The sequence below is a fragment of the Heloderma suspectum genome, chromosome 4 (genome assembly GCF_057233095.1).
Source record: "Heloderma suspectum isolate Gila_16-S chromosome 4, 16-S_ref, whole genome shotgun sequence".
In the NCBI taxonomy this organism is placed as follows: domain Eukaryota; kingdom Metazoa; phylum Chordata; class Lepidosauria; order Squamata; family Helodermatidae; genus Heloderma; species Heloderma suspectum.
This window is the reverse complement of record NC_139461.1, coordinates 133,454,498-133,476,751: the sequence shown is the minus strand read 5'-3', so window position 1 is coordinate 133,476,751 and position 22,254 is coordinate 133,454,498. Positions and strand designations below refer to the sequence as shown.

Below are 22,254 nucleotides of genomic sequence, written 5' to 3'. Positions count from 1 at the left end.
CCTGGTGTTGAATGGGGTACAGCTACCCTTGAAAGACCAGGTCCGCAGCCTGGGGGTCATTTTGGACTCCCAGCTGTCCATGGAGGCTCAGGTGTCAGCTGTGAGCCGGACAGCGCTGTATCAACTCCATCTGATACGGCGGCTGCGCCCCTACCTTCCCGACCATCTGCTCCCATCGGTAGTACATGCCCTGGTCTCCTCTCGTTTAGACTACTGTAATGCGCTCTACGTGGGGTTACCCTTGAAGACGGTTCGGAAACTGCAGCTGGTACAGAACGCGGCGGCTCGCCTGATTAAAGGCAGCCGCCGGCGAGATCACATCACTCCAGTGCTGAAGGAGTTGCACTGGTTACCAGTTGTTTTCCGGGCCAAATTCAAGGTGTTGGTTTTGACCTTTAAAACCCTATATGGTTCCGGCCCAGCCTATCTTAAGGAGCGCCTCCAGCAACACCAGACAGGCCGCTTAACAAGATCAGCCTCGGATAGCCTTCTCTCTGTCCTATCAGCCAGGACAGCTAGACTGGTGGGGACGAGGGAGAGGGCCTTCTCTGTGGTGGCCCCCACTCTGTGGAACTCCCTCCCTAGGGAACTCCGTCATGCCCCCTCTTTAATGAGCTTCCGTCGTGCATTAAAAACGTGGTTGTTCAGGCAGGCATTTGGGGTGGGTTAGGGTATTTTTTTTTTTAAAAAAAATTATGGTAAAATTTTATTGTTTTAAATTGTTTATGGTGGGTTGTACATCGCCCAGAGTGGCTGGGTGACCAGTCAGATGGGTGATTAATAAATTTAATAAGTAAATAAAATAAAAATAGAGAACTGACCCCCTCCACACATCCATAATTCTGTATGGGAAACCTGAAGAACCTACTGAGAAGCTTTTTGCTGTCAGGATATGAACTAGAGTTTCCTAAATCCCACTGTAAACATTGTTACCAAGTCAGGCCAAGAGATGGAATAAATGTATGTATGTATCCTGCATTATCCATGAATTATCAACTTCACAGGTGGTGCCTGTGAAAACTTGATTTTGCTATTCATTTGGATTGATTTTTTTCCTATTCATTGTACAGTAACAGAGAGTTCTTATTGGGCTACCTTTCTTTGGATGATATTTTATATATAATTAATCCAAATAACTTTTTGGTCTGTTATATACAAATTATACTGTTCCAATGTAAGTATGTATGAATTTTAGAAGACGCAAGTACTTTAGGGCTGGGTGAGTGCCTGAGCCGCCTTTTCATCCCTATTTTGAACCTGACCTACAACTCATTCCTCGGCATCTGAAGGAAATGTCTACAGACAGCATTAAAAAAAGAACAGAAAAGCTTTGTTTCAATTGGGCAGGTCTAAAAAGAAATCAAATGCAGCCAGTGCCTTCTACAGTGAGAAGGATTCCACTCTCTTACCTCGAATGGTACATAGTCTGCAGGAAGCTTCTCCAGCATGTCATCAGCCAGCCTGCCAACCACTGCTTCTCTGGTCTCACCTCCTCCACTGGAGCTGTCTTTAGGCTGAATGCTGAGGATGGTGTCCAGCACATCTTTTGCAAGTTTGCTCTGGTAAGTAATGTCTGCATTGGGATGCAGCCCAAACACTTCTGGAGTATCATAAGCAGGCAACCCCTATAAAGGGAAACACAAAGAAGACATATAGCCGATTAAGAAACACAAGCTTTCCAAGCACTGGTAGCCAATATGAATAAAACTAAAATAATAGTGGGAAGCAGAACAAGTTTGCAACATTACACAGAATTTCCATTTTTTAGGGAAAAAATAGTTTCAGACAGTTCAGGCATATCTTCAGAGAGCAAAAATAAAACAACTTGTATCAATACATTCTCCCAATTTTCATGTATTATTGATAAAGCCCTTGGCATTAAAACATTTTAGAAAAGGTGGGAAAAACAGTATATTGGAGTATAAAAGAATAATTCAAACAGGTGCGGTTTAAAGATCATGCTACTAATATAGAGTACCACCATTATTATAGTGACACATGAACATTCAAATCAGTCTCTCATGTGGAACAGTCCAGAACACCATAGAATGATGTCCTCCACAGAGATTTTTTCCATATATACATGATAACTTTTAGGAAGACATTATATGAGGTTGGAGAATAGTACTTAATAATCATACTTAACAGGTTGGATCCAGGATCTGCCGTGACTTTCCATGAGAGGAAGGGCTCTGCTTGTGGAAGGTCCCTCTGCCCAATTTTGGGGGATCCCCCCCTCCACACCACAGCTCACCCCATTCAGCAGGGTCAGCTGACTCTCTGTGTAACATTTTCAGGGGACTGGAGGGGCTGCTGTGGGAAGGTCCACTTCCATCAGCACAATTGACCCTGCGTAAATCTCAATCCAACCCAAAGTTTGTATAGTCCTTTCAAGCATTCAAAGCACTCCAGGTGGATTATGTATCTGTAATCCTTGCAACAATCCCATAAGGAAAGTCAGTATTATTCCCCACCCACTGCAGATGGGGTGGGGTGGCTGAATCTGAGAGCAGTTTGCCTAAGGCCACATGGTGCGATTCGAATCAGGGACTTCCTGATTCGAAACTCAGTCTCTGAGCCACTACACTACACCAGGTCTCTGAAGATGAAAGGCAGTAATGGGAGACTACCAACATAGCACAGGCTCAAATTTGCCCACAGGTAGGAAATTTCACTCAGTTCCACATCTTGGTATCTAGTCTGTTATACCTGATAGGTCCTCATGTATGTCCTCAGATTTCCTACCTGAAATTTCCCTACAGGGAGCTCCATTAGACAGGAAGTAAACAAGTAAACTGCCCTTGTGCAGGAAGGAAGGGTTTTTTGGCCAACTTACACCGAGCCTCTCTTAAGTTTTCCTTTTGATAAATTTGCTAATTGCACAGACCTGTACATAGTGAAGATACTGATCCACTGCAGTGCACTTCGGTATGCTGTAGCCTTTGTAGAAGGAGAAGTCTTGGCTGAACATGTTTTCACTGAACCACACTTTAGCAAATGTGTTAAGCAGCCTCTTGTCATAGTCATCCGTAACTCTTCCACCATACTGAATCTCCCCTATCATGTAACGAACAGTATTCCATGACACACCCTGAAACAAAACAGAAAACAAACAGGGGTAATGTCAAGCAGCAGTGTGCTAAAATATCTCTCTTATATATAAAAGCCACTGCTGAAAATCCCAAGAATTCCGAGAGATCTATACCCCACTCCCTAGCTTATTCTAAGCCAGTTCAAGTCAAATTTGACCCATTACAGAGCTGGATACCCTCCCCAATCCCCTCACCCATCCTGCAGCCCCTACCTACTAGCCTTTCCCCTTCCACCCTATATACTCTAATGACTATCAAAGAAGGTGGTGAATACGGTAGAGGTGGTGGGTGTGGTGAAAGGGTTGAGGCTTCCCATCCCCCACCTTCACCCCTAACCAGTCAAACTTGATGCACCTTTAACTTAAAAGGTCAACTGACTTATATGCAGAGTTATAGAAAGAAGACGTGTTGAAACAACTCAGTTATCAAAGTTAGACATTTATTTTCAGCAAAGTGGTGCCAAGTACCTTTTTGATGTCCATGTCATCCAAATGGTTCTGAACAAACTGTACTGTGGCATTGAAATCAGCTTGATTGAATTCATAAGGAATATTCCATCCCAGAGGTCCAAATTTTCTCCTTTCCTGGACTGTGGAGTGTAGAAAAGCTACAGCATAGAGCATTGGCTTCCACTGTACCATGTTGCTGATATCCAAGAGATCCTGACTCACACCTGTTACAAAGAGATGGTTTGATAGCATCATAAACTAGGAGTTCTAGGTAGTGTCCTGTAGAGCCTCCTTAAAGTGTCCTATATGAAAAGTAATTGTATTTTACTTTCTAGAGCTACATTTTTCCTATCCCATACCCATTTCTTCATTTCCTTTCATATTGCAATAAGGTACACAAAAATAATACCATGTTAAGTTACTGTGCTTATTAGTTAAGTTCTCAGGACAGGGAGTTTAGAACCAATAACAAAAAATGAGCCCTAGATGTTAGACTTTGAAAATACACCTATTTAAGTTTGGAGTGGGGGGACATAGAATAGTAGCAATCCTAGTTCCGTAACCCCACCATACACATAAAAATAACATTCATAAAGAAATAATGAATAGTAAAAGTTTCTAATACCATGCTGGCAGTCATCCACAACATTTTTCCAGACAAATAAAGTAACAAACGCATTTCTTTGTGAAATATGTGGTTACTGATTTTTGATTGACTACTTAGCCCAACTTCAAGGGGAAAATAAAAAATTACATTGTCTAGCAATATATTTATAGGCATGCCCTGAACCATTTATTAGGACAGCCTATACATTAAATGGGGGCCGCGGTGGCTTAGTGGTTAAGATGCTGAACTGCAGACTGGAAGGTCGGCAGGTCAGCAGTTCGAGACCCGAGTGCTGCGTGACGGAGTGAGCTCCCGTCTTCAGTCCCAGCTTCTGCCAACCTAGCCGTTCGAAAGCAAGAAATTGCAAGTAGATAAATAGGTACCGCCTTGGCGGGAAAGGTAACAGCGTTCCGTGCACCTCGGTGTTCAGTCATGCCGACCACATGACCACGGAAGCGTCTTCGGACAGCGCTGGCTCTTTGGCTTAGAAACGGGGATGAGCACCGCACCCTAGAGTCAGACGACTGGTTGGGGACACCTTTACCTTTTTTTTATACATTTAAATACTTGCACAAAGTAAAATACCCAGTACAATTTGACCACTCAAGATAACATTAAAAAGCTATGTGAGCACTCTTGAGAAATTTAGGCATAGTTTTGTCCCAGTGAAATCAACTGGATTTAAAGCATGTGACTGTAAGCTGGAATTTCTATGAAATACCTACGAAGAAGGTGAGAGGAGTACAAGTCACTTACCTCCATAGGTCCTCTTTATGCCAGCTTTAAGTCCCTGGGGAGGCTCATTGGTGAATTTAACAGACATCTGTAGAAGGGTAATGGGAAAGTGCTTGTGAACCTCTGTCGTCATCCACAAGCGGAAAGCCTCATGAACAATCTCTGTTTCCACAATGGTGTCCATCAACTCATCCATAAAGTCAAGCCCTAGGTGGCAGTTCTGCAAAAGTGCCCATCCACCCTAAGGAAAGGAAATCATAGGAGAAGTCAGCACAATCCAAAATATTATTATTATTACTATTATTACTATTATTATTACTAATCTGCCAGTGATATGAATGTTCGCATCCCCACAACGCTGGCATAAACGTGTTATGTGCTAATGTGTAATACTTTGTTTCTCCCCATCCCCAAAGGGATTTAGAATGGGGCCAAACAGGCTCAGACTCAAATCTCCTTCTCCCCAGTCTGGATGGGTAGTCAAATCCACACACGGTGGATTCCATCCTGGGAAGTATACACTGATGGATGATTTGACAAAAGGGGTATTAGTCTTATTTTCAGAGTGAGGAATCAGAATTTGGCTGAAATTATTTTGAACAAAAGACTTTTAGATGAAAAAATGATTTATGTATACACAATACTAATCAGCTGACCAATCAGTGTGACATACGCACTGCACAAATATATGTCCCCCAAACTAATAGAACAAACAATGCATGTTATTTCTTATTTTTTTCTTTAAAACTTTTGTATCCCGCCCTGTATCATTAAGATCTCAGGGCAACATACAGATAAAATCAATTTAAACAGCATAAAACAATACATAATTTAAACAGCTAAAATCATATTAAACCATTAAACAAGCTAATACCAACTAGGAAATCTAAAATAATAAAACAGTTAAAACAGTGTGCAACTTTAGGGAATTCAATTAGCCCTCAAAGGCTTTGATGAAAAGCCATGTTTTAACTTGGTGCTGAAACAAAACCAGTGTCTACATCTATCAGGCCTCCAAGGGGAGGGCATTCCACAGCTGGGGTGCCACGGCAGAGAAGACCCTCTCCCACATCCCACCATAGTGTATGTCTCGCACTGGTGGGATGCAGAGGAGGGCCCCTCCAACAGATCTCAACCTTCAGGCAGGCATATACAGGGAGAGGTGCTCCCTCAAATATCAAGGTCCCAAGCCGCTTAGGGTTTTAATGTCATCACCAGCACCTTGAATTCTGACTGGAAGTGTATTGGCAGCCAGTCTCGCTGTTTCTTTATACTATAGTCTCACTGTTTCCTAACACTGTTAAAAAAACCCTCTCCTCTCCCTCAGCTACACTCACAAAGCTAGCTCTAAAAATACATATCTGTGTTTCTCCATTATCATCGGTGGTTGTAAATCGTGCCTATGGATCCAGCCATAGGCTGAAATCAGACATGACAGAAAGTGTGCGCTAAAACCAGGAGCTCCATGTCGTTTCTTTTTCTCCTTCCTGTAACATCTGTTTGTCACTCCACTGCCACAGTCCATTGGTGGCCATTTGGGGAGTTAGGGAAACTCACAACATGATAGCATCATGCCACATATTTTAGGCCACAATTCTAAACAGACTCATGAGAGCATAAGCCCCACTTAACAGAGTGGAACTTGCTTGTGAATAAATGCATATAGGATTGTGCCTCACGTTGACTAGTCATTACCAGACAAAGACATATGGAATTGCTGATCTCCGTAACCCATTGTTTCAGTTTTAGTATACTACTGAAATCATTCTATTTTGGCCTTTTAGGAAGAAAAGAAGGAACTGGTCCTGCACAGTTCAGCAACCATTCATGCTACGTTCATGCGTAGCCTAACCTATCTTGATGACTGATGGTGTCCTGAAAAATTCAAAGACTGACTTGCACAAAAACAGAGTTCAGAGTGTGTCTTACATGTGCCATAGTTTGCTGCAGAAGTTTGCGTGCATGGACCTCTTGCCCTTGGCCCATGGAGACGTAACGCGTCTCAATCTTCAATCTTTTCCCCAAGGCGATGATGGAATCCGTAGGATCAGAGCCCATGGAGAGGAAGCAGGTGAGGGGGGTGCGTGGATCAGATTCCTCCCAAATCTTCTCCAAATCTAGGATGACCCCTTCTGCATATTTTTCCCCCATGGTATCCATAATGTATTTCCGAGCCTAGTGAGAGAAATAAATGCACACCAACTTTTCATATTTATTTGAAAACATGATTGCAAAGGCTTTTTTTTTTTTTTTTTAAGAAGAAACAATATTGGGCTAGAAGAACCAGTAGTCTAACTCAGTATAAGATCAGGTTCATACATTCATATGATTGGAGATACTCATATCTGATGCACCCTCATCTTCTTCTAATATCAGTCTACCCAACAATTGTTCCAACCCTTTCCCTAATCCAGGTTCTTCCCAAAAATGTAGGTGTAGCGAAACCCGTTGTCTGTTCTCCCAGCCTATGGTCCCTCAAGAGAGGGTTCACTTTTACTTCACGCTGAAGTAAAAGCGAAGTTCTTAGTCAGCAGGTTATCACCACCCACCTCAGGCCTTTAACGACCTTTAAGATACCATATGGGACCGTATGATTGGTTGAGTGCCTGGTGCCGGATGATTGGTCAGTGAGAATGTTGGATGGGAGGGGGTGTTGGAGTGAGGGAGTGTCGGTTAAAGGAGACAGTTGAATATATAGGTAGTTCAGACCCAGATTGGCTTGATTAGCATCATCATCTCCTGGGAAGGGGGGGGCAGGGGCAGTGGATAGTGGCCTTAGGCCTTAGGTTAGGTTAGGAGGTTAAATCATGATGTAACCAAGAACAAGAACTTCATATTAAAGAAATCTTTTTATAATTTAGTTATTTTAAGCTAAATAAATAGTTTTGGTTATTTTACACAGCGTCTGTACTTGATTCATAATCACGCTACTCATACATAACTAAGGTAAAAACTAAAAGGGCACATCTCACACACTCCACGACTCTTAAAGAAATAAGATTCTCACTTACTCTTGAGGCAACCTCAAATGTATGGAGAAGCTATTAAACATAAACATAGAGTTTAAATTAAAAAAAACAACAACCATGGGGCAGTTTCTCCACAATAGGGAGCAGCCTTTTCAAATCCTGGCAATAAATATGGCCTCTCTTTCCTTGCCTCACCCACTCCAGATGCTGCAAAGCACTCTAAAAGCAACAGTGGGGGCAAGAATAGATTATGCTACTACGTTTTAGAAAGGACAAAGAAACAACAAGAACCCAGCAGCCCAGTACAAATCCTTCTCCCTCAGAAAAAGGGAATTTGCCACCCCCAGTTATGCCCCATCTACTCGATTTTATTTTATTTATTGCACGTTTAAGCCACCCAATAACCCAAGTTCTCTGCCAGAGTACAAGTGATACAAGCGGTTCCTTTGCTCATCAAACATTCAGGAGTGCAGCACTGGGAATGGCCAAGATTCTTGTTGCATAGGAGGAACTAGCAGGGTTTGGGGATGAAGTCCCAACTTGACAGCTGTGTGCTACCTCCAGGACCAGAGGCGGTATGCCTATTTACACGAGTTGGTGGGGAACATGGGTGGGAGGGTGCGGCTTGTCCTGTTTGTGGGTTCCTGGCTGACAGCTGATTAGCTACTGTGTGAACAGAATGCTGGACTAGATGGACCCTTGGTCTGATCCAGCATAGCTTTTCTTATGATCTTAAGTCATCTCTTCACTTCTTAACAGGATTCTCACTTTAGTGCAATTGGACAAATGCAATTAGTTCCTTCAAAAGACTAAGAGGGAATCCAGCCAATAATTCTACTTCAAGCATTAGCCATCTTAGCAAGTATATTCCAATTATCAATCAAGGCAACCTGGATTGAGCACACAAACAGGGGGAAAAAATCCTGTTAGTTTTGTATTGGCTTGTCTTTCTAGGCTCAAAATAACTCAGCTTGTTTTATCAATGAAGTTAATGAACTCTCACCATTCTGGTATTGAAAGGTGTTATACAGAACATCCAAACTTTAGACTCAATCTGTCATCTGGTGACATTTTATTCACATCCTTGTCAAACACACTTGCTTACCTGAGCTATAGTTCTATCAGGACACCAAGACCTTATAAGGAGGAGACGTCTAAAGCAGTCCAGAGCTTGGTCATAGCCACTGGGAACAAGTTCTTCCTCTGGTTTCTCCTTATCAAACCAAATTTTCCACTGCTTTTCCGTTCGTGAAATCTGTTAGCATGGGAAGATATTTATTACATTCCATAGATAATGAGACGTTGTAGTTCCATGAAACTTAAATGGTAGGCCACTGTGTCCCTTTCGGAAAAAAAGAAGGACTTTGCGATTGCTTTTCATGCCTTGATAACCTTTCAACTTGACTACTGTAATTCACTTCATGTATTACTGCCCTTGAAGACAGCTAGGAAATTTCACTAGTCCAAAATGTGATAGTTAGGCGTTTAACATGGACACGCCTCATGGAGCATACTGCAAGAGCTTCACTGATGACCAGTTAATTTCTGAGCAAAACACAAGGAACTGCTTTAACCTTTAAAGATCTTTACAGCCCGAGCCTGGGATATTTTAAGGATATCTTCTCCTATATATTTGTCCCTGTGCCTTGGGGGTCTGGAAATGAGGCTTTCCTTTTGGTGGTAGCCACTCCCCACATCCCCAGTGGTGAGATTGGTTTCCATTAGTAATAGGGTCTTTTTTTAGTGATGGCCCCACAATCGTTGGTGTAGGCAACTAGATGTCCATGACAAAGAATATATATGTAGATCAGACTAAAAAACAGCTGAAGAAGCATATGAGTGAGCACTTCAACAGCATGCGAAACAAAAGATCAGAAGCCCCATTAGTAAATCATTGCCTACAGTACTGAGGAATTGTCCTTTTTGGGTAATAGGAAAATAGCAAAAGCCAGATGCAAAGCTTCCCCACAGAAGGGAGATGTTTTGGATTTTGAAACTTGAAAGTCTTATCCCAGAAGGTCTAAATGAGGATTTGGAATACTTGCCACTGTTTTAAGTTTTTGGTAAGGATTTCAGGGGATTACTCATGAGTAAACGAGGCAGCACAAATCATGATGAAAAGAACTCTCCCCTGTAGGTACCATCCTTACATACCTGTACCCATGTAAGGACTATAAGAACAGGCTAAGCTTCTCCCCATCTTTCAGTTAGTTCCAGCAGAGGAAGGAGAAGAAAGGCTCATTGCTGAATATTTGTGAGAAGACAAGTGAGTAAAGAAGACAAAAGTAATTTTTTTTTTTTAATTGTCTCTCTTTCTCAGTAATGTGAGACCAAAGTTCCTGTGTTTGGGCAGTATCCAATGCTGACAATCCGCCAATGCTAAACACGTTGCGCTAGAGGGAATGACCACTAGCGCAACAGGAAGGTAGTGCTTGCTAGCACAACCTAGGAAACTAGCCAGGAAACTGTTCCATGAGCTCCACTGACATGTCCCATTGTAGAAGCAATAGTTTCAGCTAGTTTCCTGGGTTGTGCTACCCAGTACTAGCTTCCCGTTGTACTAGCGGTAATTCCCACAAGCACAGCGACAGCATTGGATACTGCCTATTGTACATGAGTTTGATTTATTATTCAGGATAGATTTCAGTAGGTTTGACTCTGAGATATATGCAAGTAGGTTCACAAATATGAAGCCACCAGATTAAAGAAAAGTTGAGCCTCTCTTTTCAAAGAAGTTGGTGGATATAATATTAAGACTACATAGTTCTGGTGAACATTTTAATAGGTATTATAAACATATTATATTTATCAGTGATAAGAGGTATGTCTGTCGTTGGCTGTGTTATAGAAAATGATTTGTGCAATCTTTTATCATTTATAAAAAGGTTTTAAATGTGAGCGATGTTTTTTATACAAATTTTGTTTGTTTTTAGAAGCCCCTGAAGGAGGAATTGTTTCTGAAATAAATTGGGCAAAATAAATATTTCAGGCACTTTGAGAATCACTTCTCTCTTCTTGTTGTGTGTCCCACAACTGTGAAACTGCCCCACATTAGAACATGGTCCACACCAGAAACCGAAACTTTGTTTCTGAAATATCTGTTCAACACGTAGATTTCGGCCTTCCAGCTGGCTTGCCCTACACCTTCCAGTCAGACAGACAATACAGGTTGAGGCAGGTTCACATCAGCAATTGCCTCAAAATGCAAATAGCAAATGGCATGCAAGCATCAATACAATGAAACCATGAGAACTAAATATGCCAAATCTCTTAATCCTTGACTATTGTCAGTTACCTACTTGGTCAAGAACATCTGAGAATTGTCTCAGTTTACTGAGCTCCACCAAATTTAACCAAGTCATATCCAGGATCCATTTAGCTGGCTTAGGGGGACAAGCTTTCAGATCCAAAGAAGCGCCACCTGGAAAGAGATGTTATAACAAAAATGGGTTGAAAAGAGCTGCTAAAGTTTTCTTTAGAGATATAAAAAAAAGGTTAGATATTCAACCTGTATTCATGGTGGTGGGAGGGGGTTGAGATTATGCTGCCCATTATCCCACCTGTTATGCACATGTTGGACTTCACATTTTCCTAAAAGTCTACACCATAAAATTGAAAGATGCAGGTTCTGCAGACAGGGTTTACATATACTTGCAGACCAATATGCAAAAAAAACAATGCACATCCAATAGGCAGAGAGGGCACGCTATGTAGGCAGTCATGCTGCAGGTCCCCTATTGCATACAGAATGCAAATGTCTACATATTTTTATTTTACTTATTTATTATATTTCTATACTGCCCAATAGCTGAAACTCTCTGGGGGGTTCACAACAATTAAAACCATGAAATACAACATGATAAAACTTAATGTCAAAGTGTCAAAGTTGAAAATTAAAGTATCCCAAAATGAAAAATAAAAACCAGAACAAAGCCTAGCAACAGTGCAAAGGTTTGAAATACAGTAACAAATTTAAAAACAACAAAAACTGAAAGACTAAAAAGCCTGGGAAAATAAGGTCTTCACCTAGTGCCCCAAAGACCACAACGTAGGTGCCAGGCGAGCCTCTCTGTGGAGCTCATTCCACAATCCGGGTGCCACAACAGAAAAGGTATTACACGGGACTGAAATACTAAGCAAATCAGCTGTGCATTGTCTGCACTAGGTCTGACCTTTAATCAGGGTTAGGAACTCCTCATGCTTGACTCTGCCCCGCTGCAAGTCAATCTTCAAGGTAAGTAGCAACGTGAACAGGAACTTGTGCTCTTCATAAAGCCCTCGCGCAGCATACCTGTACACTTCGTAGGTCATATGCTCAATGATATTTGCTATTCTCTTGCTTGTAATTGGGCTCTTGACAGACCTATTCAAAAGAAAGGGGGAGGGGGGAATGAAAGTGTAATCAGTGCCTTTGGGATAAAGGTTTTCGAAAGCTTTTTCTCCTGAAAAGAAGAAAGTATTTTCAAAGCTCCACTTCATAATCCTGAGCTACCACAGAAGCAAACAAGGTCAAAGAGACCAAATCAACAGGATACTAAATACCGTTCAGTTGACATGACCCAATAGAGCTCTCTGACTAGCCTAGACCTCTCTGAATTGCTGGGAGCTAAGCTGCCTCGTTAATGGACTGACACACACAGTATTTTGGCTTTATATAGTTGATTCTTTTGATCTTTATCCCTATATGTCCTGTCTGGATGTGTGTGTGTTTTTGGTAAAACGTGACACAGGTGAAATGGTTCTGAAGACAGAATTCTAAATAATAACACAAAATCTCTGTGCAAAAAATAAGGGATATTACAGACTAGCACAGCTTAATGTAAAATGGTGCTTGAAAGGAGCAAGCCATGCTAAACAGCATTTTTCCATGGCAGGGATGCTCTGTCAGTAGAAATAACTGAGTGGTCACAGGTTCAGTCCCCTGCATCTCCAGTCAAAGAATTTGAGGATTTGGGAAGCCACTGCTTTCCAAATCGCAACAAAAAGGCTTTCTTCAGCTACATGCATAGTAAAAGACAGAGGAGAGAAATGGTGGTTCAGCTATTAAGTAAGGATGGCAAAATTGTAACAGATGACAAAGAAAAGGCAGAAGTGCTCAATTCCTACTTTGGCTCAGCCTTCTCCCAAAAGAGGGTCTCTGACCCCCCTGGCAAAGGCGAAGTACAGGCTGAAGGGGCAGGATTGCAGCTTGAGATCGACAGGCATATGGTCAAAGAACACCTCATTACTTTGAATGAGTTCAAATCTCCAGGGCCAGATGAACTGCACCCTAGAGTAATAAAGGAACTGGCAGAAGAACTCTCAGAACCACTGTCTATTGTCTTTGAGAAATCATGGCGGACAGGTGAAGTGCCAGATGACTGGAGGAGGGCTAATGTTGTCCCTATCTTCAAAAAGGGTAAAAAGAAGGAACCTGGGAACTACAGACCGGTCAGTCTGACATCAATCCCTGGGAAAATTCTGGAGCAGATGATCAAGCAATCCATCTGGAAGCACCTTCAAAACAATGCAGTGATGACTCGAAGCCAACATGGGTTTGTCAAGAATAAATCCCGCCAGATGAATCTGATCTCATTTTTTGATCAAGTAACCTCCCTTGTGGACTGTGGGAATGCTGTAGACATCAGATACCTTGACTTCAGCAAAGCTTTCGACAAAGTGCCCCATGATATGCGGATGAGCAAACTAGCTCAAAGTGGGCTAGATGAAACAACGATCCGGTGGATCCACAGTTGGCTACAGAATCGGATTCAAAGAGTGCTTATCAATGGGACCTTCTCAAACTGGGGAGAGGTAACAAGCGAGGTACCGCAGGGCTCAGTCCTGGGCCCAGTGCTCTTCACCATTTGTATTAATGACTTGGAGGAGGAGGTGCATGGAATGCTGATCAGATTTGCAGATGACACAAAATTGGGCGGGATAGCTAATACTTTGGAAGACAGAAACAAAATTCAAAGTGATCTGGATAGACTGGAGCGCTGGGCAGAAAACAACAGAATGGCATTTAATAGGGATAAATGCCAAGTTCTGCACCTAGGAAAAAGAAACCAAATGCACAGTTACAAGATGGGGGATACGTGGCTCAACCACACTACAAGCGAGAAGGATCTTGGAATTGTCGATCACAAGCCGAATATGAGCCAACAATGTGATGTGGCTGCAAAAAAGGCAAATGCTATTTTAGGCTGCATTAATAGAAGCATCGCTTCCAAATCCTGGAAAGTACTAGTTCCCCTCTACTCAGCACTGGTTAGGCCTCATCTGGAGTACTGTGTCCAGTTCTGGGCACCACACTTTAAGAAGGATGCAGACAAACTGGAGAGGGTTCAGAGGAGGGCAACAAGGATATTCAGGGGACTGGAAACAAAGCCCTATGAAGAGAGACTGAAAGAACTGGGCATGTTTAGCCTCGAGGAGAGAAGACTGAGGGGAGATAGGATAGCGCTCTTCAAGTACTTGAAAGGTTGTCACAAAGAGGAAGGGCAGGATCTCTTCTCGATCATCCCAGAGTACAGGACACGGAATAATGGCCTCAAGTTACAGGAAGCCAGATTCCAGCTGAACATCAGGAAAAACTTCCTGACTGTTAGAGCAATATGACAATGGAACCAATTACCTAGGGAGGTGGTGCCACATTGGAGGCATTCAAGTCGAGGCTGGACAGCCATCTGTCGGGGATGCTCTGACTTGGATTCCTGCATTGAGCAGGGGGTTGGATGGGGTACGCAACAGGTTCAGAACACACATCACATGTGTTTGAAGACAAAAGCAATTATCCCTGCCATTTACATATACAATTATTCGAAAGGAGGAAGAGCAGTATCCTTTGGCCCTTAAGGACAAATTTAGGGGTGTACGGATCCCCTACCTTTCTGGTCTGACGGGGGGTCCATGGGGGGGGGAGGCGATCCGTCCCTCCCCCAGAATCCATTGGGGCCGGCTCCACTCTACAGGGATCCTCTGGAGCCAGCCGCCGGGTCCGCATTGCTAGCGATACGGCCGGCCGCCATTGCCGTCCCGTATCACTTCACTGGGCTAACTCACTCCGGACGCAAATGGCGTCCATGACGCCATTTGCGGCTGTAAAGCTGGTAGATTAGCCTAAATGCCGCCATAAATGGCGGACCTAGCGATGCGGACCTGGCAGCCGGCTCCATAGGATTGACGCGTGGAGGGGAGCCGGCCTGGACGGATTCCAGGGCAGGCGGAGGTGAGTGATCCATTCCGCCATGGGCCCCAAAGGGGCTGGATTCTTGGAATCTGGCCTCATTGGGGTCCGTGGCGGAATTCTCCACCACCTCTAGACAAATTGCTTCCAGCTAACCAGTGCCTCCCAATCTCTCTGGATGTCATATTATATATTCAGCTTCCTCTGAAGTGTTTTTGGCATCTTCAAGAATGAAAGCTCAACAAGCCTTTGAATACAACCTGATGCTTACTACATCAGTACACAGCCTAAGAGGATTTTTGTATTCGATGTAGGATTTTCATTTCATTATATGGCTCATCTCTCTCTCTCTCTGTTTTTCCAGCTCCCAACAGTTAGGAGACAAACACTGGAAGAAAAACTCCCTGGGCCCCATCTACACCTGGCTTTTACTCCGGGTGGGTGCAAGTTGAGGTTCCTCGTGATAGACGACGCAGTCGCCACTTCACAGCCATCCGTGGTTTTCGCTTGGAAAATGCAAAGTTCCAAGGAGTCGTTTTGCTGCAGTTTTTTGGGTTTGCTGTGGGTTTCCCCACTGTTGCAGGCCGTCTGTCCCTTCCCCAAACCAACTTCGCATTTTGCAGTGAGCGTGTTGTAGACATGCGTAGTGCCTGCATCGCTCTGTGATGCCCCTTTACTCCCCCATCCCTTCTCAGCTGCACAGCTACAGAGGCACAGAGGGGCGTTTTCATCTATTTAATCACACTTTCGCACAGTTTTGCAGCTTCTTATCTTCGCAACGGTTGTGAACTCAGTACCCAAGGGCCATGGGGGGGGGGGTCCTTGAGGGAGGACCAACATCACTCCAGCCACCATTTCGGAGCAATGGCCAGGCACGTAGTGCTCATGCTTGTGAGTGCGAACCATCGCGAGAGTCTCAAGCTGAGGAAAGGACAAACTGATGGTGCGGAAAGGAAGGAGCACAGAACACCCACTTTTTACCTAAAACGGGATGGAAAGATCCAGCAGAGCCCCTCAAAACAGCCACTGATGTGTCGCACCCCCACATTCACAGGACTGCACAGCTGCGCATTTCAGTATAATGGCAAAAAAAGAGGGCACGGCAAGTCTGTTAGGGAAGCGTGCAGTACATCGGAAGGTGTATCATAGGGCATGTTGATTTGAAGCCACATTGCCGGGCAGCTGCGACGGGGGGGGGGGGGGGTCAAAGCGGTGTGTGGGTGGGGAAGCTTAGGAAGGGTAATCAGGAATGTCCTTAAAATGAGAAATTGCCTGAAAATCGATAAAGAAAGGATTGTGCTATGTGCCACTATATTGCCCTGAGTCTGCAGAGCTGAAGGGCGGCACACTCAGGCCTTGTTCTTTGGGCCCAAGGGCCCTGGGAGACCCCCTGCCTCCTAGGAAGAATAACATGGCAAGAGGGAGACCAACTTAGCCCCCTCCATCAGTCAGAGAAGGAGCAGCTGCAGGGAGCTTGTTTTACCTTTCCCTGCCTGAAAGAACAACTACTAGAAGACAGACTAGCCTGACCCCATCCATCAGTGAGAGAAGGAGCTGCTGCTCCAATACTTCTGCATGCATTTCCTTTTGGATTGTGTCTATTAGACTGGGAGCCTGCGGGAAGGGATGGTCTTATCTTTCAATATCTGTGCAGTGCTTAGAAATTTTTTGGCACTTTGTGAGTGTTTGATGATGATGAAAGCATTAGGGTACCTTGCTCATTCAATGGAAAAGAGGAGCATGGAGAGAAACATACATTCAGAGAAACCTAGTCTGGAGATTCTGCAGATGGTTAGAAGTGATATGACAGCACAGTTATTGATCACAGTTTGCGCATTTTTCTATCCCTCTATCCCACTGTCATCTCTGGTCAAACAGATTGGCGGTGGGGGGAGAGTTGTAATGCTTCAGAAACAAGCAGAACCTGCTTGACATGAGAACTGTGGAATAAAGCAAATGAGTTTGTGGACTTCGAACAACAATGGCTCTATCACACCACTTCAGCTCTTTGAAAATGGTTTGTTGATCTTGATTAAGCCAATGCTTAGAATGTGCAGTTACCTGGCAAGTGAAAGGTCAAACAGGCCCAAGAACTGTCGAAGTGAAGTTTGATACATGACGTTAACCATACTCATCTCGGTTATCAGGAAATAGAGAATGCTGCCTCTTGTTGCAACTGAAAAAAAAGGTTATGTTGTTCAATAAAGGACGCAGAACAAAAGTACTCTCTTGAAACAGTCATTGAGCATCTCTACACCAGCCTAAAATCCCACATTTAAAACAGAGCTTTCTGTTTCCATCTGAAATGCAGGATCACAACAGACTCCCTTTACATGAGCTTCCTTCTTGCCCCCCGCCCCCCTCCTTCTCCCCCTTATCGTTGGCCGAGCTCCTCTTCTTGCGGCTTTTCCTTTTTCACAGGGGGAACTCAAGTGGAACACAAGCGGGGTAATTTGATAGTTCATTATCTCTGATCTATTTAAAAATGGAATAAAGGTAATTTAGAGCGGGAGACACCCTGAAAGTTAATGACGTTACTTAAAGGGCCCGCAAATTTCCATGTGTGAGCAGTCTCAATAGCAGGATAAAAGCTCCATGTGAAGAAGGCCGTTGCAAGGTCTCATAACAAAACTCCAGACTGAAATCATTTTTGTTGTTGCTACTCCATAATCAGAATCTCACCAATACACCAGTCCAGGAAACCACGGAAATGTGGATGCATCACAGTAAAATCCACAACCCTGGATCTATTTGTGATGTGATCACAAATGTGCCAAGTTTGGGAATCCATTTAAGCCTGCAGCCATTCCCAGGAGCCCTCCCTCACTGCCCCTCATAGAATCATAGCATAGTGGGGTTGGAAGGGGCCTATAAGGCCATCGAGCCCAACCCCCTGCTCAACGCAGGAATCTAAGTCAAACACCACTGCCTATTTGGTGTTTGGCTTAGATTCCTGCATAGATTCCTGCTAACCTCCCCACATCCCCAGTAAGTCTGGGAAAGGGGAGTTTGCAGGGAGGGCTCCTAGGAATCTATGCAGTGGAATCTCTGGCTCTAGCATCCAGCAATTTCATCACTGCATGTCAGGATCTAGAGGCTTGACCCATTCCAGAAACAATTTGGAGTATGTATTATTTTCTGAATGTCCACTGGACGCTCAGCAAAATAATCTGATTTTGGCAATGGATTGGGGGTGGGTGTATCCATCACTCATACACTGTAGCAGAAATCTCTCAAGATGTATATAATGAGACTAGGTTTCATATGAATAGGTACATATGTATAGATTAAAACAAATTTGCTGGAAGAGGAGAAAAACAGCACAGAACACCAATACATTTTAAAGAGAAAGCCCAACTGAAAGATGAAAGGTGTGTACCGATAGGGAGAAGAGGATGCTGTGACAATACTGATGGATCATATGGACAAAGTGATAATGAACCAAGAGGCATTGTTTCAACTTCATACTAGTGATCATTTGAACATTGTTGTCTAGAAATTCCTATAGACCTGTCAATATTCCATTGCCTATAGACACTATATGCAAAGAAAACCACATCTTTGCATTAGCTGTATAATCCCTCTGATTCATGTTTTCATATTCTAATACTGATCTCTCAGCTCCAGCCACACTTCTGATCAGTGACTTAAGATGCTTGGGTCATCATCACTAGGGGCAGTCAGCTCACCTGGTCTGTATTCCTCCCGGGCTGAATTAATCTGTATTTCAGTTTCAGCAGAAATTTGCAATTTCTGAGTCACCTCTTCTGCCGTCTTCTTCGTGTTGCTAAGTACAATGATGAGACTCTCATCTTCCACTAGAGAGCCTTGTGTGCTTGTCAGCCGATACAGCAAGTTATCTTCCAGTTCTTTCATCTTCCTCTTGTTAGCAGTCACATCTTCCATAAGATCAGTTCGCTCTTTCTCCAGCTCCTATTAAAGCACATCAGAAGGCCATACATCAATGGCATGCATTTTTGGAAGCAGGGTCATTAATATATACAAGACACAGAGCCACATATACAGTACAATACTGAGGGTAACACACAGCTTAACTGCTAGCCCAAGAGGGAGACAGACATGACTTGACACCAGACCTATGTTTCCAAAGGGAAATGCATTTGTCAGCAATCTCAATGCATTTGTCAGCATTGGTCCTGGAAGACCTGTTTGAAACCTTGTAGACTGTATTGCATACAGTTCTAGTTACCCATTCTCAAAAAGGATATAATAGTCTGGAAAAGGTACAGAAAAGGGTATCACTGAAACAAACGGAGGGCTGGAGCATGTTCACAATGAGAAAAGGCTAAAATGCCTGGGGGTTTCAGTTTAGAGGGAAAAAAAGAAAACTGGGGGGTGATAGAGGTTTATAAGCTTGTAAACACTGTGAAGAGGGTCAGTAGAAGGAAATCTTGGGTCATCTGATGAAGCAGATTATAGTACAGGAGTATGCAACCTGACCCCTCCAGATGATTTGGACTACAACTCCTATTCAGCCCCAGCCAGCATGACCAATGGTCAGAGATTGTGGGAGTTGTAGTCTAAAACATCTGGAGGGCACCAGGTTGCCTACCCCTGCTACCTCTTCACACAACCTATGGAATGCACTTACAAAAGTAGTATCTTCACGTAGCATATCATTTACAAGGTGTGCTGAGGCTACTAGTTTAGACGACTTTTTAAAGTTTTAATAAACATATTCATGGAGGATAGGTCTGTTAGCAAATATTAGCCATAATGGATAACTAAATGGAACCTCCCTATGAAGAGGTTGTGCACCTCTCAATAACAGATGATGGGGCCAAATAGCACAGGAGCTATCACCTTCATACCCTACTTATGAGCACCTAGAGGCACCTGAAAAACAGAATGCTGGGCTAGATATCTGGGCAACGCAGTTCTTGTGTACAGTTGACTTCATTTCGCTTCCCGCATATAACATCAGGGATGTGCAAAACTGCAAACCTTGAGCTTGCCAACATTCCTTGAATTCCATCTTGAAGCTCGTTCCAACTTGAGTCCACATCAGATTGCAAGCCTTTTTTCTTTTCGCATGAAAATCTGTGCATGTTTCATGTGTATTTTTCCAAATGAACACATCAATTGTGTGCATCTTTGAAATGTACCGATTTTTCTTCCATTGATTAAAGTGTATTTGTGTGCATTTCTCAAAAGTACGCATTTTTCATGCATATTTTTCAAATGTACACATGCTGTTGAACACTTTTTTTTTGTCCGTGAATCACATTGCATGCTCAGACTTTGACCTCAAATTGCTTCTGAGTCCATGTTCAGTCTGGAAGGTGTGAGCTGGGTAAATCCTGATCAAAACCAAACTGAAACAAATTTCTCATACATCCCTGTATAACAGACATTTGAGTGCTGGATAAACATCTTGCCCTAGCTTAACAGTATTGTTCCCCCTTCCTCCCCACCACACACACACACACACACACCCTGTTTGAAGGAGACTTGAAAGCTTTCACTCCATATTCTAAATACTAGCTGACCCAAATAAAATTTGTTTCATGTATTATGTGTCTACCGACTTCTTAACACACATGACAGCCCATAAGCTAGGACAAGATGTAGGGCTCCTCCTATGTCCACAGTCCCTATGACCTGCAAAACCACCCTGACAAATTGGTTGGCAGGCAAGGAAGAGGAGAAGTCTTGTTCAGGAATACAGCTAGGACCTCTAGGGAAGAGGGTAGTCAGAAGCCCACCCCACTCCTCCTGCCCTTTAATAAACTCTGCTCAATGAGATTATCCAGAGCATATGGAACTGAGCAGATTAGTACAACTCACTTATCCAGCAGATGGATGATGAATGGGAGGACCCTAGATGGGTCTCATCATTTAGATGTTGTGTGAATCATTTAATCTTCACAGTTTTTTTGCTCAGCTCTACAATTCTAACCACTCTCACCCTAGAGTCTAATGGAAGCAACCCAACATCTGGGAGCAAAAGAAACATGGAACAAATGCACTCCAGCCTCCCACCCAAGCAGTCCAGAGTGGTGTTCAGAACAGCCTCACAAGTTCAGAGAGATCCAGCTCATCAATGGGTCAAGGCGATCATCAACTGTTCGATGTGGCAGAGGCCATGGGACATGCACTGAAACCATTTCAGAGCCTGGACCACAACAGGACTTGCCTCACATGTTATTGCTGACTGCAAGAGGAACCCAAGAATCCAACTCAAACTCCAGCTGGGATTAAATTTAGTGGCATTCCTAGTTCTAGCAGTTCCTGGACACTGTGGAGCCCACAGCAAACTAGACAAAAGGGCAGTAAAGGCAACAATTAGTTCTTCACCATTGGCAAAATTCCGGAGTTTCTTTGCTACACCACAAGCAACACACATGCAAGCAACCTGTGTTATGTTATATTTATGGTTGATTAAAATACCACTGTATATCCAAATATTGAACAGACAGGGATGATTAATTTCATATTGTCAGTGTTATGAAAAAGTTAATTTGCATCTAATTCAAAAGTGGATCTCATTCTGTAGAATATGTCTTGACCATAACGAGCTTAAAAAAAAAAAAACCTTGCATAAAAGAAAGACCTATGGCATGCACTATCTGTAGAAACAAAAGGAAGCGTAATTGGGGATTGGGAAAGCAATTTATGAGAATTATGAGTTTTCTTTGGACAAGCTGTGATCAGAAATCTGAGCATAAAAAATGCAAATATCTTTGATGAAGAAGGATGAAAAGGTAATCCAGAAAGAAACGAGGGAACATTTGCTCATTTCGTTTGTTTTAATTAGTTTCCATTTCAAAATGAAAAGGTTGCACAGAAGAGATGTCTTCAGAATACAAACAGGTGTAATTGCAAAGCTCCATCACATGACCTCATGCCTACAAAGTGGTGTTGTGTGTCTGTGTGTGTGTGTGTGTGTGCGCGCACGGGCGGGGGTGTTCTGGACAATAGCAGCAACTTCAATATATATCATGAACAACCATTTTGCTACTACATTGCAGACATAATTGTGTAAGATATTCCTCTTTTAGTGTGGATGTGTTAGATACCATCACATGACACATCCTGCTAGTTGAGATACTTAAAGTATTAAAGTATTAAAATTGGAAGCATAGATACAGCTTATTACGCACATTTCCAGAAGTGATATGCTCTTTAGTTAAACCTCAGTGGAACACTTTGTTGATTGGATTGGCATCCCGATCATTGACACAGTAGTCCAAACCATTAATGGAGGCATTTA

The 22,254-nt window shown here is 43.1% G+C and overlaps 1 protein-coding gene across 2 annotated transcripts in view; it reads right to left on the bottom strand.

The window, feature by feature from the left end:
- DNAH5 (dynein axonemal heavy chain 5) overlaps positions 1 to 22,254 on the bottom strand; it is a 208,031-nt gene that overhangs the window by 12,070 nt on the left and 173,707 nt on the right. For both annotated transcript variants that reach the window (XM_084848148.1, XM_084848149.1), the window contains 10 exons: positions 18,710 to 18,953; positions 17,082 to 17,196; positions 12,025 to 12,215; positions 11,152 to 11,273; positions 8,958 to 9,107; positions 6,813 to 7,058; positions 4,905 to 5,124; positions 3,560 to 3,765; positions 2,888 to 3,091; positions 1,410 to 1,625 (listed from right to left, as the gene is read on the bottom strand). In XM_084848148.1, coding sequence (XP_084704274.1) covers positions 1,410 to 1,625; positions 2,888 to 3,091; positions 3,560 to 3,765; positions 4,905 to 5,124; positions 6,813 to 7,058; positions 8,958 to 9,107; positions 11,152 to 11,273; positions 12,025 to 12,215; positions 17,082 to 17,196; positions 18,710 to 18,953 — 1,914 coding nt within the window. The remainder of the gene's footprint in view (positions 1 to 1,409; positions 1,626 to 2,887; positions 3,092 to 3,559; positions 3,766 to 4,904; positions 5,125 to 6,812; positions 7,059 to 8,957; positions 9,108 to 11,151; positions 11,274 to 12,024; positions 12,216 to 17,081; positions 17,197 to 18,709; positions 18,954 to 22,254) is intronic.